The sequence below is a fragment of the Semicossyphus pulcher genome, unplaced genomic scaffold (genome assembly GCF_022749685.1).
Source record: "Semicossyphus pulcher isolate SPU_LCO1_2020_fin unplaced genomic scaffold, fSemPul1.0.p SCAF_6, whole genome shotgun sequence".
NCBI lineage: Eukaryota > Metazoa > Chordata > Actinopteri > Labriformes > Labridae > Semicossyphus > Semicossyphus pulcher.
Genome location: NW_027211737.1, coordinates 31,461,721 through 31,477,568, shown reverse-complemented (window position 1 = coordinate 31,477,568; position 15,848 = coordinate 31,461,721). Strand labels below are relative to the sequence as shown.

The following is a 15,848-nucleotide window of genomic DNA, read 5'->3' as shown; positions in this document are numbered from 1 at the left end:
TCAGTCTTCAGAAAAAATCATTAATGAGCCCAGGTATAGGAATCGTTGCCAGAATGATCTTTCGCCTTCACTGAATAGTTCTGGCATCATGTCATTTATTTGTTTTTCATGTACTTGCTGCAGACTTTTCTTTTCCTCCTCATCTTTCACGTTGTTCATTTCTTGTTCTTGATTTGTCAGTATCTTGTTCATTTTTGTCAGAGTTCCTGCCTTTTTGGTCACAATTTTCAGTAACTCATATGTTTCTCTTTGATGTTTTTTCTTTTGTTGTTCTTCGTTGTGGGCTTTAAGTGCTTTTAGGATGTCATATTGATAATCTTTCTCTTTCATTTCTGTCTCATGTTTTACCTTCAGGGCTGCTGATTCCTCTTTGTGTTTCTCTTTAAATTCATTAAACTCTTCAGCTTTCTTTCTTGCTTCCTCTTCATGTGTCTTCTTCATATTCTCCATTTCTGTCTTATGTTTCTCCTCAATGGCTTTTTTCTCCTTTTCCTCTTGTTGCCGTCTGATTCGATCCTCTTCCTTTCTTTTTTTTTCATCAGTTTCTTTTTCCTGTTTGTATTCTTCTTTGAGCTTTTTCAGTTTTGTTTGTTCCTCAGTTCGTATCTGTTCATTTTCTTGAAATCGTTCAGTCCACCATTCTTTTTGCTTTTTCTCCCAGTTCTCTCTTTCTTTTTTCATCTCTTCTCTGGTCTCCTCCAGCTTTCTGTCAATGGTTTCCTTGTCCTCAGACTCTGACTTTATCTTTTTCTCCAAAGCTGCTAATTGCTGTTCCAACTCCTGTCGGTGAATGTCTTCCTGTTGTTTTCTCTTCCTGTCTTCTTCTTCTCTTTTGTTCTGTTCTTTCTTTCTCTCCTCGCGTTCCTCGTTGATTTTTTCCTCCTTTTCTTTCAGCTGTTTTGCTCTCAGCTCTCTTTCCTTTTCAGTTTCTGCTCTCTGTTCTTCCATTCTTCTTTTCATTGCTTCCATTTCTTCTTCATGTTTTCTTTGAAGTTCCTCCCTCTCTCTCCTCATCTCTTCTTCCTTCTCCTTCAGGATCCTCTCCATCTCTTTCTTTATAGCTCCTTCAGCTTCTTGCAGCATCTCATTGGTGAAGCAGCTGCCTCCATTTTCCTTCACCATTGTGTCGATCTTTGTTATCAGCTCACTGACTTGTGTTTGGTTTTGTTTATCATAGTTATTAAACACATGGTATCTTCCTCCACAGTCAGTGATCAGTTTCTTAAATGAATCATCACATTTCTTTTCAATGTATTCTTCAATTGATCTCTTCTCATGTTTTAATGTGTCTCCTCTTGTGAAAAGAATGATGGTGAACTTTTCTGCATTCTTTCCAAATCCTTCCTTGATCAGTTTTAATGTCTCCTTCTCCTCTGGTGTTAACCTGCCAATTTGTAACACCACCAGGAAGACGTGTGGTCCTGGAGCCAGAAGACTGATGCATTTTATCATCTCTTCATGAACCTCTTCATGGGACAAAGTCGTGTCAAACAGGCCAGGAGTGTCGACCACAACTACTGGACGGCCGTCCACTTCACCATGTGCTTTCTGACATCGTTTGGTGACTGATGTTTGACTTGATTCAGCCTCGAAGTTGTTTCTTCCTAGAATGGTGTTTCCTGAAGAGCTCTTTCCACTGCCAGTCTTCCCGATCAGCACAATCCTGAGACACTCTGGGCTCTGCTTCTCATCATCACCTGAGAAATAAGAAAGCTTTAAGTTACTTTAAATTCTGATGTTTTTAAATGATGGCCTGCAAGGTAAAACGTTAAACAGGTTGTTTATGACCCAGAAAATGTATCTTATTTATATTTATAAAATGTATGTTACTTACAGCTGAGCAGGCTTTTTGCTTTCAGCTCAGCCTGTAGTGTGCTGATCTTCTCTATTTGTGCATAAGCAAATGTTTCTGTTGTGTAGCTGATTGGTTTGTCTTCGTAGAGTCTCATTCTTTCCACCTCGTCCAGCAGCTCTGGGATCTGCTGCTTGTCCTTGATGTTGAGAACCAAAGATCTTTCTCCACAGCTCTGAAGGAGCTCCTGGATGTCTTTGCTTCCTTCTACAAAGTTAACAACAGCTGGAGCTGTAGGATCTGACTCCACAGTGAACACAATCATGGTGAAGTCATTGACTCGAGAGCTGAAGGTGTTCTGGAGGGTCTTTAACTCTCCCTTGTCTTCATCAGTGAGGGGACCCACAGGTAGGACCAGGATGAAGGCGTGGACACCCTCAGGATCACAGAGGGAGATACACCTGAGTGATTCCTCCATCACTGCCTCCTGAGGTTTTCCACACAAGGCAGGCAGCTCCACCAGGGAAAGCCAACGTCCACACACCTCTCCCCGATAGACTTAGACTTAGACTTAGACTTAGACTCAACTTTATTGATCCCTTTGGGATGACTCCCTCTGGGAAATTCAGTCTCCAGCAGCTTATACAGTACAATACAATAGGAAAGAATCAGCACACAGAGGGTAAAAAATAAAGATCAAAATATATATATCTATCGATATATATATATATATATATATAAAAAAGTACAAACGATGTTTAACACACTCTGATGAGCTGGAGACTGAATGAAGATCTGTCTGACCTAAAATGGCCTCGGCTGCTGAAGTCTTCCCTGCTCCTCTCCTCCCACACAGAAGCAGGTTTAGAGCTGCTTTGTTGGGTCCAGACTTTGGTCTTAAGGACTCTTCAGTGAAGGTGAGGAAGGTTCCTTTGTTTTCATGCACAATGTTCTCAATCTTCTTCATTAACATGTTGTGATCATCTTTAAACATGATGTAGTGTCTTCCTCCACAGTCTTTAAGGAGATGATTGACAGGGTAACTTTCAGTCTCCTTGTGTGTCACGATGACCATCGAGTGTTTTAAAGCATCTTGTCCAAACAGACTCAGGATGAACTTCAGTGTTCGTCTGTTCTCCTCAGTGAAATCAGAAGGTTTCACTAACAGCAGCAGAACATTTGGTCCAGGAGGACAAAGACTCTCACAGCTCTTCACCTCTCTTCTCACAGCCTCATCAGGCAGACTGAACATGTCTGGAGTTTTCACTACTGTTAATGGTTCTCCTTTCCACTCTCTACAGGTAGCCACGCAGTGCCTAGTATGGGAACTTTTTTGGTAATGAACAGCGTGACCGCTGGTGATGAAGTTATCAAGTCTTGTCTGTTTGTCTTCACTTTTTCCCAGCAGCACGATCCTGATCCCAGATGCTGTAAAACAACAGAGAGAAAATAATGACATAACCTCATAATGAGGCTGAAATCACAACACTTTGTCGACATGAGGGAGTCCCTTCAGTCATCTCCAGGCTGAACAATATTCTAGTTCTATTCAAAGTTTAAAGATTCTGTTAAAATGTAATTTTTAAAACACAATTACATCTGGAAAAGCACTGATCCAACAGCGCACTGTTTTTGGAAAGAAATGAATTCATATGTTGTCTAAATAGAGCACAGGGTGGATAGAAATGTTTGTAAGCACATCACTTTTTGATGAGATGTTAAACTTGAACAATTAGATTATTAGAAGATGTAAATAGATGATCTCATTTCTGCAAAAATGTATCATAGTTGACCTGATGGAAAGAGCCTTAGCCCACCAAGTTTTCATTGGTTGGGTTTTCGCAGAAAAAAAAACTAACTCATATTCAATCCAGGAGCTGCAGCTTGACTGTTGTTCGAGAGTCTGTTAGACCTATTTTTAGTGGAACCAGCTGAAGCTTCACTTTTAAATCTCCTGTGAGGAACTTTCAGTTTGTGTTGATTTTGGCGCCCCCTGTGGACGAAGCCGCACCTCTCATCTCTGATTTTTCCCCGTTCATCCTGCTTAAGTGGTGGTTTTTAACCAGAAATCTCATCCTGCTTTCTTTAACAGTCATATGTATCACTCAATTTAATTGTTTGCCCTGGGAAATGTAAACAAAGACACCATGCAGTTTATAGCTTTGACTGACGCCTACCCCCCCGCCTGCAGTTTCAGGCATCAAACATAACTACACAGAAATGATCAAGCTTGTCGCTGATGGTCTGGTTTGCATTTGTAGGTCATATACAGTCATCACATTTCAGTCTGTTTCATAACCAGATAAAAACTCCTCACAGGAGCTTTAAGGAACGAGGCCTTGTGGGTAACGTATGCATGTGATGTAGTCTGTTATTGTGAGTTACAAGTGTGAGGATGCAGCATGAACACAGTGAAGCAAATGTTTCTATGTGTTGTTGAGTAACAGCAGTCAGCAGAAAGAGTCCAGATAAACTCAGGTTCAAGTACAGCGGTTGTGAAAAAAATGGTGCGTTGTGTTCACTGCTGAGGGATTAAAGCACGTTTTATGTAACATTAGCACAACGCCTCACAACCATTCTTCAGTTGTTTCTTAGTTAGCTAGGTGACGGCTTTGTGCCGGGCTAAAGCCAACTGAATCAGTCAAAATGTACTTTTTGCCTTCCAAAGGGGAAGAACTGTGCAAAAGATGTTTCTATATGATTGATACTGTGATGAAGTTACTCACTTTGAGACGGAAGGTTTCTCTCTGAGAGCCAAAAGTTTTGAGTGATTCTTTTAACCGCAGACAGCCCTGTGAAAACATCAGCAAATTAAATTGCAGCTTAGTTCTATAAATAAGATCAGGAGAGCTGATGTGAACAAGGTGTTCATTGTTGTCAAATTGTTTCTGCACTTACCAACAGATGTAACAGAGCTCATGATAGAAGTCTTTTGTTTTTTTCTTTCCTGAGCTGGTAAGCTAGCTGTTGCTTCCTCAAATGCTTCATAGCTGACATGCTCTCCATTGTTCTCCTTTAAGATTTGACCCAAGCGTGTTAACAGCTCTGAATGTTCGAGGTTCTTCTGCTCCAAGTATCTGTATTTACACTTTCTGATCATCTCTTTCAATAGAGGGTGTTCCTTGTACTTCTTGAAACCTGGACTCTCCTCTCTCTGTGTTGATATCAATAACAGTGAATGATCAAATGATCGATCACTGAAACTTTCGAGGACTCTGCAGAGACTCTGTTTGTGTTCCTCAGTGAAGTTTTCAGGCTGTAGAAGCAGCAGGAACACATGAGGTCCAGGATCAGAGACACTCGCACAGTTTGTCACATAATCTGTCAGCTGTTCGTGAGAGATGTTGACATTTAACACATCTGGAGTGTTGATAACAGCTATTCTTTTCCCCTCTAATGTTCCACTAAATCTTTGACACTGGTCTGGTTCCTTCTCAGTGTTGAACACAGTCTCTCCCAGTATGATGTTTCCCACTGAACTCCTCTCAGACCAGCTGTTCCCCAGCAGAACAACCCTCAGCTCAGACACTGAAAAACAAAGATGAGGAAAAGATTGACTCACATTTACATTTATTTAGAGTTTCATTGCTGTTTAATTTCAGGGGTTTGGTTACCTACTGACACATGTTACCTGCAAAACACTGAAAACACAGATTTGTTTTTTAACATCAGGATTAAAGTTTCACTCACTGTCAGGTGGCAGGAAGCGAATGCTGTTTCTGCGCCTCAGAGGATGCAGATCATCTGCGAAGGACACAGACAAATGTAGTCACAGGTAACTAAAGTCTTTCATTGCATTACATTGTCACAGTTAGATTAATAAGGATATATAATATAATGTAATGCTGCATGTAATACACCTGCTCATGATAGAAACAACAGTGTCTGTAATGAAGAGCCCATCATTACTGGTGACTGACGGCTTGGTTGCCATGTAAATATTGCACACTGGGTTTGGTTAGAGGCACAACTTAAATTATTAATGGCACTTAGCACTTTGATAGCGGTATTTGCACTTTATTAGCGATCTTTGCACAGTACATTTATTACATTGCATATTTGCACATTTCAGGATTAAACATTATTTATTGATTGTGTACAAACAGTATTTATCTACGTGTTAAGCCCATGATTGAGGTGGTCTTCCGGCGGGTGCTGGCTTGAGAGCGCTGCTCCGCCTAAAAGAGAGGGGAGTTAGAAAGCTCCGATGATGCTGTTCGTTTACGTGCATTAATAATTAACAAACGGTGACATGTGTTCCGTTTAGGGTTTGCAGTATGTTGTATGTGTTGATCGTGGTAATAAGTGTGTGTATAGAGATGTTTCGGTCCTGAACGATTCGTTCAAAAAGAATGAATCTTTTCAGTGAACGGAATGATCCGTTCACTTTCATGCATCAAAGTCGTTCCTTTCGTTCACTTGGTTCCGCTCGCGGCTCCCCACTTCTTGTTTTAGGAAACCAGACTGATTGATGTTAGCACGAGCCAATTGCGTTTCAGAGGAGGGCTGTTTGTATCACATCTAATGTATCAAATCACCATCATTGGTTAGGAGAATGACTGAACGTATCGCTTGACCGATCGTCTCTCTCTCTCTCTGTCTCTCCCTCGCTCTCGTTCACTGAACGAAGACCATTCTCGTTCACTGAACGAAGCGAGCGACCCGATTAGGTGCATCTGTGTATACAGGTCAATTCACAGATGTGTAAACCACTGACAGATGAACACAAACTAAACTATGTTTATTTATTTATTTAGAAATTATAATGTCAGAAGGTTTTGTAATGGGCAAGTTGGGCCAAGTAGACCAGTAATGCAATGGGAGCCGTATTTTTCGTGAACGAGTGAGAGTGAGTGAGTTACGGGTAAACCGGAAATGTCACTGAACGACCTGGTGAACGAATGTAATGAACGAATCGTTCAGCTGAACGAGATCCGAAGATCCGGGTCACTGAAGTGAACGAGAGTTGACATCTCTAGTGTACTAGTGCCTTAAATGTAGATTGATTTATAAGTTGTGTGATCACTCACCTGTCTTGTCCTGTGTCCGCTCCAGGGTGTTCGGGCCAAAAGATTCCCCCGGGTAACGGACACCCAGATAAACGTTCCGGGAGGGACCAAGGGATAAGATAGGCAGAGGGGAGGTGGAATAGTGTGGTGTATATTTATATTTAGTGTAGATACAGGTAATGGGGTTTATTTGGTGTTAAATAGCAGTCTATGTTTATTGTTAATATTAAAGATAGGGGTATAATGTATACCTATTTCGTCAGCTCATTTTCTTTATTTCATAATATTTTGGAGAGCACCTCCAAATAGAATGGTCCAATACGAGTCTACCAGTGGCACAGTATAAAAGGCGCCATACATCATCTGTCTGGGTTGCTGGTCATAGTTATGTTGGACCCGGTTAACCGCTGCTGTTTTTTTGTTGATGGCTGAATAAACATGTCTTTTGGTACACCTTACCACCGACTTTCTGTCATTTTCCACCCTGTACACTGCATCATCCAGCCGCTGAACGGGTCATTCTAACAGTGTCATTGCCATCAGGTGCTCCAGGTTTGTTCTTTGTTCTTTAATCCAGGACTCACTGAGCTGATTCAACATGTGAGCACAAAGCTCTTTGGTTGTCTGTATGATATGTAGACAGAGAGAAGAGAGTCATCCAGACTAATAAAGTCTGACTACAGTCACCTGCTGCTGCAGCCGCCATGATGTCACTCTGCTGGAAACATCAACAGGAAACTCAATGCTGGGTTTGAGAGCCTAAACAGAGAATTTAAAAGAATGTTTTTCACAACAAAAGAAAAGATGTTCAGAGCGATATGGAGCCCAGTTTGTTTCCTGCAGACAGCAAACATTTTTGGGTGTATTTTTGTTTGTTTGATGTTTATGTTTGCTTTATGTATAGTTTATCCCATATAATAATTGATGTATGTCTTGCTGTTATGCCCCGTCTGGGGGTGGCTGAGACATGTGATGAATGAGACCCATCTCCCTCGAGTCCCAAGCAGCCACAGACAAAAAAGTCAATGTTCAAATACGGCGTATTTAATTACAGCAAAAAAAAGTATATAATTTAACGATGACAAATTAATTCAACTGAACTTCATGGTGAATCAAAGTAACAAACAAACAATTCTAACTCAGAGGGCAAATGATCTAACCTAACAGATCAAAGAAAACAGAAATACAACCACTTACCTCCCCAACTAATATTTCAGGAGAAAACAACCTTAAATAAGATAAATAAGAAAATAAATAAGATTCACCCTACGCTCCGGCTTCTTACGCCAGCTGTTTTCAGATGCAACCAACCACCTGGAGAGGCTGATGATACACCAGCCAATAAGCTCCGGGGACTGGCGCACACCTATTGGAATATACGCTCACTCACAGATGTATTCAGCACAAGCACATACACAACTTAAGAATAATAAATAACAAAAAAACACATTACGACTATACAGTCGTAACACTTACCATCACCTTTTTAATTAACAGGTCTGTTAACTTTAAAAAACCTTAACCTGCAGTTTATTTGAATGAAGATTGATGGCTTTAAAGTTGATCTAACAGTTACAAGATTTAACAATCAATAGATAACTTTTATCAGAGTTGCACACAGACACAGCTTAATTTCAGATGGAATTCTCTACTTACACTCTGACTAAAAAATATCTGGACATGAGAACAAAAGCTAAATAACAGTGTTTCTAAAATCTAATTTTCTGGTGCATTGTTTAGATGTTTTAATGAGATGGTTATGGTTTATTGTTAAATTCACTTGAACATTAATATGAAGTCATTTGTCTAAAGCTGACAGTGTGTCAGATTGAGTTTCTGTATTACTATCAGGCACTATGATGTGTGATTAAACAGAAAGCTTGATTAGTAGAGTTCACAAACTGTGAAAGGACAACACCCACAGGACAATTTTTGATTACATTTTCAGTACTGACGTCAACTAAAATTGACCCTTGAGGAGCACCTTGGCTAAAACGGGAATTTCCAATAACCACATAAAATTTTCTATTTGACAGATAGAAGCAAGTTAGGAGTTAATTAGCAATCAGTTTCGGGGCAATAATTTACATTGGAAAGATAATTTAGAAATCGGCTGACGGTGAGATGGTCAAGATTAGTTTTATTAAAATGGGCTGACTAGTTGCATGTTAAAATAAGAAGGGAAAATACCAGAGGCCATGGAACAGTTCATAGTGGATAAGATGAAGAGACAAATAGTGGACAGTATATATTTTAAAAGCTTAGAGGCAATAATGTCAAGCTGGGAGAAGGATTTAATTTGAGCAACAGTTTTACAGGACAGGGAGCGAAAATGGATGAAGTTTATTCAGCACTGCACAGTTCAAGGGTGAGACAAAGAGGATGCATGTGTCTGAGACAATCAGAGACCTAATAGTCTCCACCATTTTCACAAAACTGCAAAACTAATGCAATATCAATTACCTTAAATAAGATTGTGAAATTGTGGCAATTTCTGGAAATCAAACCTGAAAAATAGGCTGACCTTGCTTCTTTGATAGCAGTCTGATAGTTGGTCATATGACTTCTTAGGCTGGAGATATACTTGCTTTATAAACTTGCGTTCACGCACACAACCGGCTGTGTCATGAACTAAATTGTTCACATACTTGGCTCTCCAGTACGGGTGTTACTGGAGGATACCTCCAGAGGGCACACCAGAGAGCTCAGGCCATATGAAACTTCCGTGCAGGATGTAAACAACAGACATGGCGTCACTCGATGAGGTTACTGTTATGTTAATTCTGAGATAAAGGCAGAACAGCGACAGCCGTTGCCACGGGAATCCACATTTCCCCGGCTCCTACATGTTCCTACGTGCACGGGCGTAACGGTCCGGACTTGTTTCCATTTAGTTTTGCAGGTTTCCACGTCAACTTCTAAAACAGAACTTATCTGTCTGCAGCTGTTTGACAGGCGTGTTTGTCTCTGTGCAGTGGCAACAACACATCGTACAGATTTGGATATTGCGGACTTGGTCTATCAGCTTATAATAAAAACTCAGTTCACTGCAATTGTACATCATACTCATGACTCACATTCCTCTCATCAATGTTTTGTTCGATTTCTTTTTTTGGAACACAAAAACACAAGTGAACACAAACTGGGTGACAGATATAAGTGAATGTACAGCAGTAATGATAGCATATTACAAAATATTACAATGTTACTGTTACGTTTTCCTTTTTGCAGAAACAATAACGCTGACAGCCAACAAAGAAAGAACTCAGGGCGGACGTGAGGCAGTCAAAGAAAAAAAATTAAATGAAAGTAAACAACAAACATAGGTTTGAAAAATGTGGTGGAAGGAGGAACTGTGGGGGTTGTGCAAACAAAATAAACAAAGTACAACAAAATAGGGCCTAGCTCAACTCTATCTGTGAGGAAAGAAAACGAAAACTAAAGGCCTGACTACCTTATCTACAAAGTGTCTGAATATAATAAAAGTACAACAGTGGCAACAACCCATAACCTGGTGTGGTAACAATTTCCTGCTAAGTGCGTGAATGTAAAGGGTACCCCAGCCTTACCTCAGCTCTACCTCCCCACCACAAACCATCTTAGACAGAAGCAACAAGAGGGCAAAACAAAGCAAAAGAGAGGCTTTTAAAATGGTGCCCTACGTCTCTGATTGGCTAATTGGCTGGAGTGTGAGCCAATCCACAGCTCTTCTGGAGCTCACAGGTGGCAGCCAATCTTCCACTTCTCACCTGCAGGACAAAGGGAGAAGAGAGCAAGAGAGAGAGAGAGAGACACCTGCACACACAACTCTATACACTTAACAGTTACAAATATATTACAATGTTACAGGGTCCCTCATTATGTGACTCCAGAACCTAATCCCAATAAGACAATCCATTGCCCAAAATGTCACTTAATCTGTTCAGCGTGCTTTCATAAGATGCCAATTCAGCCATTGCATTGGCCCATTCCTAGTTCAATTCATTTTGACCACGACCTATCACAATCTGCCAGAGCTGAAATGGCAGTTCTTGTGGCTGCAAGGGGAACTGCCTGTTTTTTCCGAAGCAATACATTTCTTTTCCCACTCCTATCGCTTTATATCTTAGGGTTAGGGTTAGGGTTCCTTTTGTTTTCTTTCCCTCTCTTCCTCCTCTCTATTTTTCTGTTCTCTCTTTCTCCTTCTGCTTTTCCTTCTTGCAGCATCTCATTGGTGAAGCAGCTGCCTCCATTTTCCTTCACCATTGTGTCGATCTTTGTTATCAGCTCACTGACTTGTGTTTGGTTTTGTTTATCATAGTTATTAAACACATGGTATCTTCCTCCACAGTCAGCGATCAGTTTCTTAAATGAATCATCACATTCATTTTCAATGTATTCTTCAATGGACAGCTCCTCGTGTTCAAGTGCGTCTCCTCTTGTGAAAAGAATGATGGTGAAATGTTCTGCATTCTTTCCAAATCCTTCCTTGATCAGTTTTAATGTCTCCTTCTCTTCTGGTGTTAACCTGCCAATGTGTAACACCAACAGGAAGACGCGTGGTCCTGGAGCCAGAAGATTGATGCATTTTATCATCTCTTCATGAACCTCTTCATGGGACAAACTGTTGTCAAACAGACCAGGAGTGTCGACAACAACTACTGGGCGACCGTTCACTTCACCATGTGCTTTATGACATTGTTTGGTGACTGATGTTTGACTTGATTTGGCTTTAAACTCGTCTCTTCCTAGAATGGTGTTTCCTGAAGAGCTCTTTCCACAGCCAGTCTTCCCGATCAGCACAATCCTGAGACACTCTGGGCTCTGCTTCTCATCATCACCTGTAAAATAATAAGACCCAGAGTTACTTTAAGTGCTGATGTTTTAATAGAATAGCCTGCAAGGTATTATATTAAACTCGTCGTTTATGACCCAGAACATATATTTATAAAACTTATTGTACTTACAGCTGAGCAGGCTTTTTGCTTTCAGCTCAGCCTGTAGTGTCCTGATCTTCTCTATTAGTACATAAGCAAATGTTTCTGTTGTGTAGCTGATTGGTTTGTCTTCGTAGAGTCTCATTCTTTCCACCTCGTCCAACAGCTCTGGGATCTGCTGCTTGTCCTTGATGTTGAGAACCAAAGATCTTCCTCCACAGCTCTGAAGGAGCTCCTGGATGTCTTTGCTTTCGTTTACAAAGTTAACAACAGCTGGAGCTGTAGGATCTGACTCCACAGTGAACACAATCATGGTGAAGTCATTGACTCGAGAGCTGAAGGTGTTCTGGAGGGTCTTTAACTCTCCCTTGTCTTCATCAGTGAGGGGACCCACAGGTAGGACCAGGATGAAGGCGTGGACACCCTCAGGATCACAGAGGGAGATACACCTGAGTGATTCCTCCATCACTGCCTCCTGAGGTTTTCCATACAAGGCAGGCAGCTCCACCAGGGAAAGCCAACGTCCACACACCTCTCCCTGATGTTTAACACACTCTGATGAGCTGGAGACTGAATGAACATCTGTCTGACCTAAAATGGCCTCGGCTGCTGAAGTCTTCCCTGCTCCTCTCCTCCCACACAGAAGCAGGTTCAGAGCTGCTTTGTTGGGTCCAGACTTTGGTCTTAAGGACTCTTCAGTGAAGGTGAGGAAGGTTCCTTTGTTTTCATGCACAATGTTCTCAATCTTCATCATTAATGACAAAAGGTTGTCTTCAGCCATGCTGTAGTGTCTTTCTCCACAGTCTTCAAGGAGATGTCTAAAAGAAACGCCTGTTTCACCCCCCCCATGTGTGCTGATGACCATCGAGTGTTTTAAAGCATCTTGTCCAAACAGTCTCAGGATGAACTTCAGTGTTCGTCTGTTCTCCTCAGTGAAATCAGAAGGTTTCACTAACAGCAGCAGAACATTTGGTCCAGGAGGACAAAGAGTCGGACAGTGTCTCACCTCACTTCTCAGCATCTTCACAGACGCACTGGAAGCTTTCCCTACTGTTAGAGGCATTCCTCTCCACTGTCCAGCCTCCACCAATTGTTTGGATGCAAAATGCTCTGTTAAAAACTCAGTGATGAAATCACCAAGCTTTGTGATTTTGTCGTCCTTGTTCCCAAGCAGCAACATTCTGAATTCCAATGCTGTTATAAATCAAAAACAAGAAACAGAGCGATATTAAGTCATTAACATGATTTAATTGAAATTTGGAGTTGAAATCTCTTTATCTGGTCAACTCTTTTTTGAAAAGAAATAACTATACACAGAAATGTTTACCTTTAACTTGTTTCTAAATGAATCTTAGCAACACCATACTTACTTACTTACTGACTAACAAACATACATACATATATAAGTTAAGCATAAATAAATGTTACCTTTTGTCTAAGGTTTGCCTCTGTGTATTTACATTATTGCAATCAGCTGATAACACTTTTTTTTTTAAAATATAAATGCTGCATAATCTTGAACATAATTTACTGTGCTTTAATGTCATATAATAACTTTCCACTGCAGCTTCCTTTGCGCACAGCAGACTGGACTAAACAAAGTCCAGTCCTTGTAACAAATAGGGAATTGATTGTGAATCTGGAACCAATTTAAATCCAGAATTTAATTTGGATCGAATCGTGACCTCAACAATCAAATCCAATTGTGAGATATTGGAAGATTCAAACCCTTTAAGCATAACCTCTCTGCATTACAGTTTACCAATTTTCAAACTTTTCTTTACACTTATTTAAATGTTTTATTTTTACATATATCATATCTATCTATATATATATATATTTTTCACTTCTGATCTCTTTATCACCTGTCTTTGATTTGATTTTATAAGCAATATTTTCCATTTATGCGTATTGTATCAGCATTGTTGGAGGGAGACTAACAACAAAGAGTATCACTTTCAATAACAACTGAAACTATTTTACATGACAAATAGAGAACTTGTATCAATAACTTGAATGAATGTCTTACTGAACCTGATTTTAAAAGAATAATAAACTCTCAAATCAAATCAAATGATGCCTGCCAAGCTGTAATAATGTGAGGCTGTTTTATTAAACTTGTATCATGTTTACCAGTTTGGGTTTGCTTTTTTGGTAGTTTACTTACTTTCTCCTGAGGGAGGCGCTGTAACACTGTTATCACTGCCACACTGCCCTGTAAAAAGATGACACCATTAACTTACAACATCATGTCTTCATGTAATCAATAATAGTTTTTGTAAACAATGATTCACTTTTTTATTTGATGCTGTTCCTGCTCTTACTAGCAGAAGTAACAGCGTCAATGATCCCAGGTCTAATCAAAGCAAATTTTATTTGTATAGCGCCAAATCATAACCAAAGTTATATCAAGACACTTTACAGAAAGAGCAGGTCTAGACGGACTCTTTGTTATATTATTTAGAGAGAGACCCAACATGAATCCACCATGAGCAGTACTTAGCCTCATTTTCTCTTGTTCTAGGGTTTGTATGTCACCAGTGGCATCCATGAACACATCACAGCTGACATGTCTCATTATTCTCCTTCACAATTTGACCCAAACGTGTTAACAGCTCTGCTCCAAATATCCGTATCTACATTTTCTTGATATGAGAACCAGTGAATGGCCAAATGATATATCACTGATGAGTTGAAGGACTGCAGAGTCTCACTTTGTGTTCCTCAGTGAATTCTTCAGGCTGTAGACTCACTCACTTTTAAACCTGTAGATAACATTCTAATTCCTGTAAATAATTTCTCTTCTTGAGCGTTTTTTCCTAGAAATATAGAGGTATGGTGTAGGTAACTTTGATTAACTTAAACATTTCTAGTGTTCAGTAAATGTGTTGAGTTCCGCTGTACCACTGCAGAAATGTTGGTGCCACTTTAGAGCTAAACACAAAATCAACTGCTGAAATGTTCTATATATTTTTACTCTGTGTCATAAAGCTCCATTGTTGTCTAAAATGTTCCTTCATTACCCTGAACACACACAGAGGTTTATTTTGACTCAGTCACAAACACTGTCCTGCTGCTCAAATTACTCACCAAGTCTTTTGAAGAAATAAAATATTTATTGGTGAAAAATTAAGTTGGAACATGAACTTGAAGATGAGTGCTGTAGACAGGCTAGGGAAGTGAGACATTTGGAAGAAGAGACAGGCTAACTGATTCAGTCTTTTCAATGAATTTGTTGACCATAAGAAAAACAATGGCATCCTATGGCAGCCCTATTATAATTTATTCTCAAAAGGTTTACGCTGCAAAGGTTTAAACCTTTGAAGACTTGCTGGCATGCTTGGACGGCAATTTAAGCTAGGAGTTGTGGTAGAAAAGCATAAGGAGAAGAGCTACCAGTACTTTGAGAGAAAGGCAACACCAGTTTTGGGTTTTTTTAAGCTAGAATATTGAGCTAATTCAACCAAAATGACAAGGCAGAATTGAAAAACTTGAAAGATCATCTCATCAATCTAAATTACATTAAATTTGAGTCACTTGGTAGTATGAAGGTTAATCATTTACTTAATCCATGTCATATTTCATCCCTGTTTTCTATGAAATATATTTCAGTGTTCAGATTTAATTTCCTGTTATACTTTGTCCCCTTCTCCCTTGTTGTTGTACTTCCTGCTTTTGTGTGTTTTCCTACCTCTGTAATTGTGTGACCTGTCCTTATTGTTTTCACCTGTGTCTAGTTACTCACACATGTGTCTGATTATCCTTATTTTCCCAGTATATGTAGTCTATTGCCGTGTTCGTAATGCCATACTATGCTAGCAGTACGTACTGATTTGGCCAAAATGTAGTACATATGCAAACAAAAGCAAAATGTGCAGTATGACAAAAATAGCCGGATGTCGTACTGATTCGGAAACAATCTCCAGTATGCATCGGCCCAGTCTACCTGACATACTGTATCCCAAAGCAAAATAAATTTGAACAGCTCAATACTACATACTACCGCCAAAAGCAGTATATAGTATGTAGTATGTAGTATGTAGTATGCCATTTCGAACACAGCCTTGTTTACCCCGTTTCTGTATTCCTGGCTCTTCCAGTGTTTTTATTGTTTTTCTGGAACTTGTTACT

General features: G+C 39.9%; 2 protein-coding genes across 2 annotated transcripts; both read right to left on the bottom strand.

Annotated features, from left to right (window-relative positions):
* Nucleotides 1-7,616, bottom strand: LOC138610056 (uncharacterized). The gene is made up of 7 exons (XM_069682751.1): nucleotides 7,489-7,616; nucleotides 5,483-5,536; nucleotides 4,691-5,320; nucleotides 4,519-4,584; nucleotides 2,546-3,220; nucleotides 1,835-2,338; nucleotides 1-1,697 (listed from the first exon to the last, which is right to left on the bottom strand). The coding sequence occupies exons 1-7, from the start codon at nucleotides 7,505-7,507 to the stop codon at nucleotides 1-3; spliced, it is 3,645 nt and encodes a 1,214-aa protein (XP_069538852.1). The 5' UTR covers nucleotides 7,508-7,616.
* A 3,283-nt stretch (nucleotides 7,617-10,899) lies between these two features.
* Nucleotides 10,900-12,897, bottom strand: LOC138610055 (GTPase IMAP family member 8-like). The gene is made up of 2 exons (XM_069682749.1): nucleotides 11,748-12,897; nucleotides 10,900-11,621 (listed from the first exon to the last, which is right to left on the bottom strand). The coding sequence occupies exons 1-2, from the start codon at nucleotides 12,895-12,897 to the stop codon at nucleotides 10,900-10,902; spliced, it is 1,872 nt and encodes a 623-aa protein (XP_069538850.1).
* Between the last annotated feature and the right edge of the window lie 2,951 nt (nucleotides 12,898-15,848).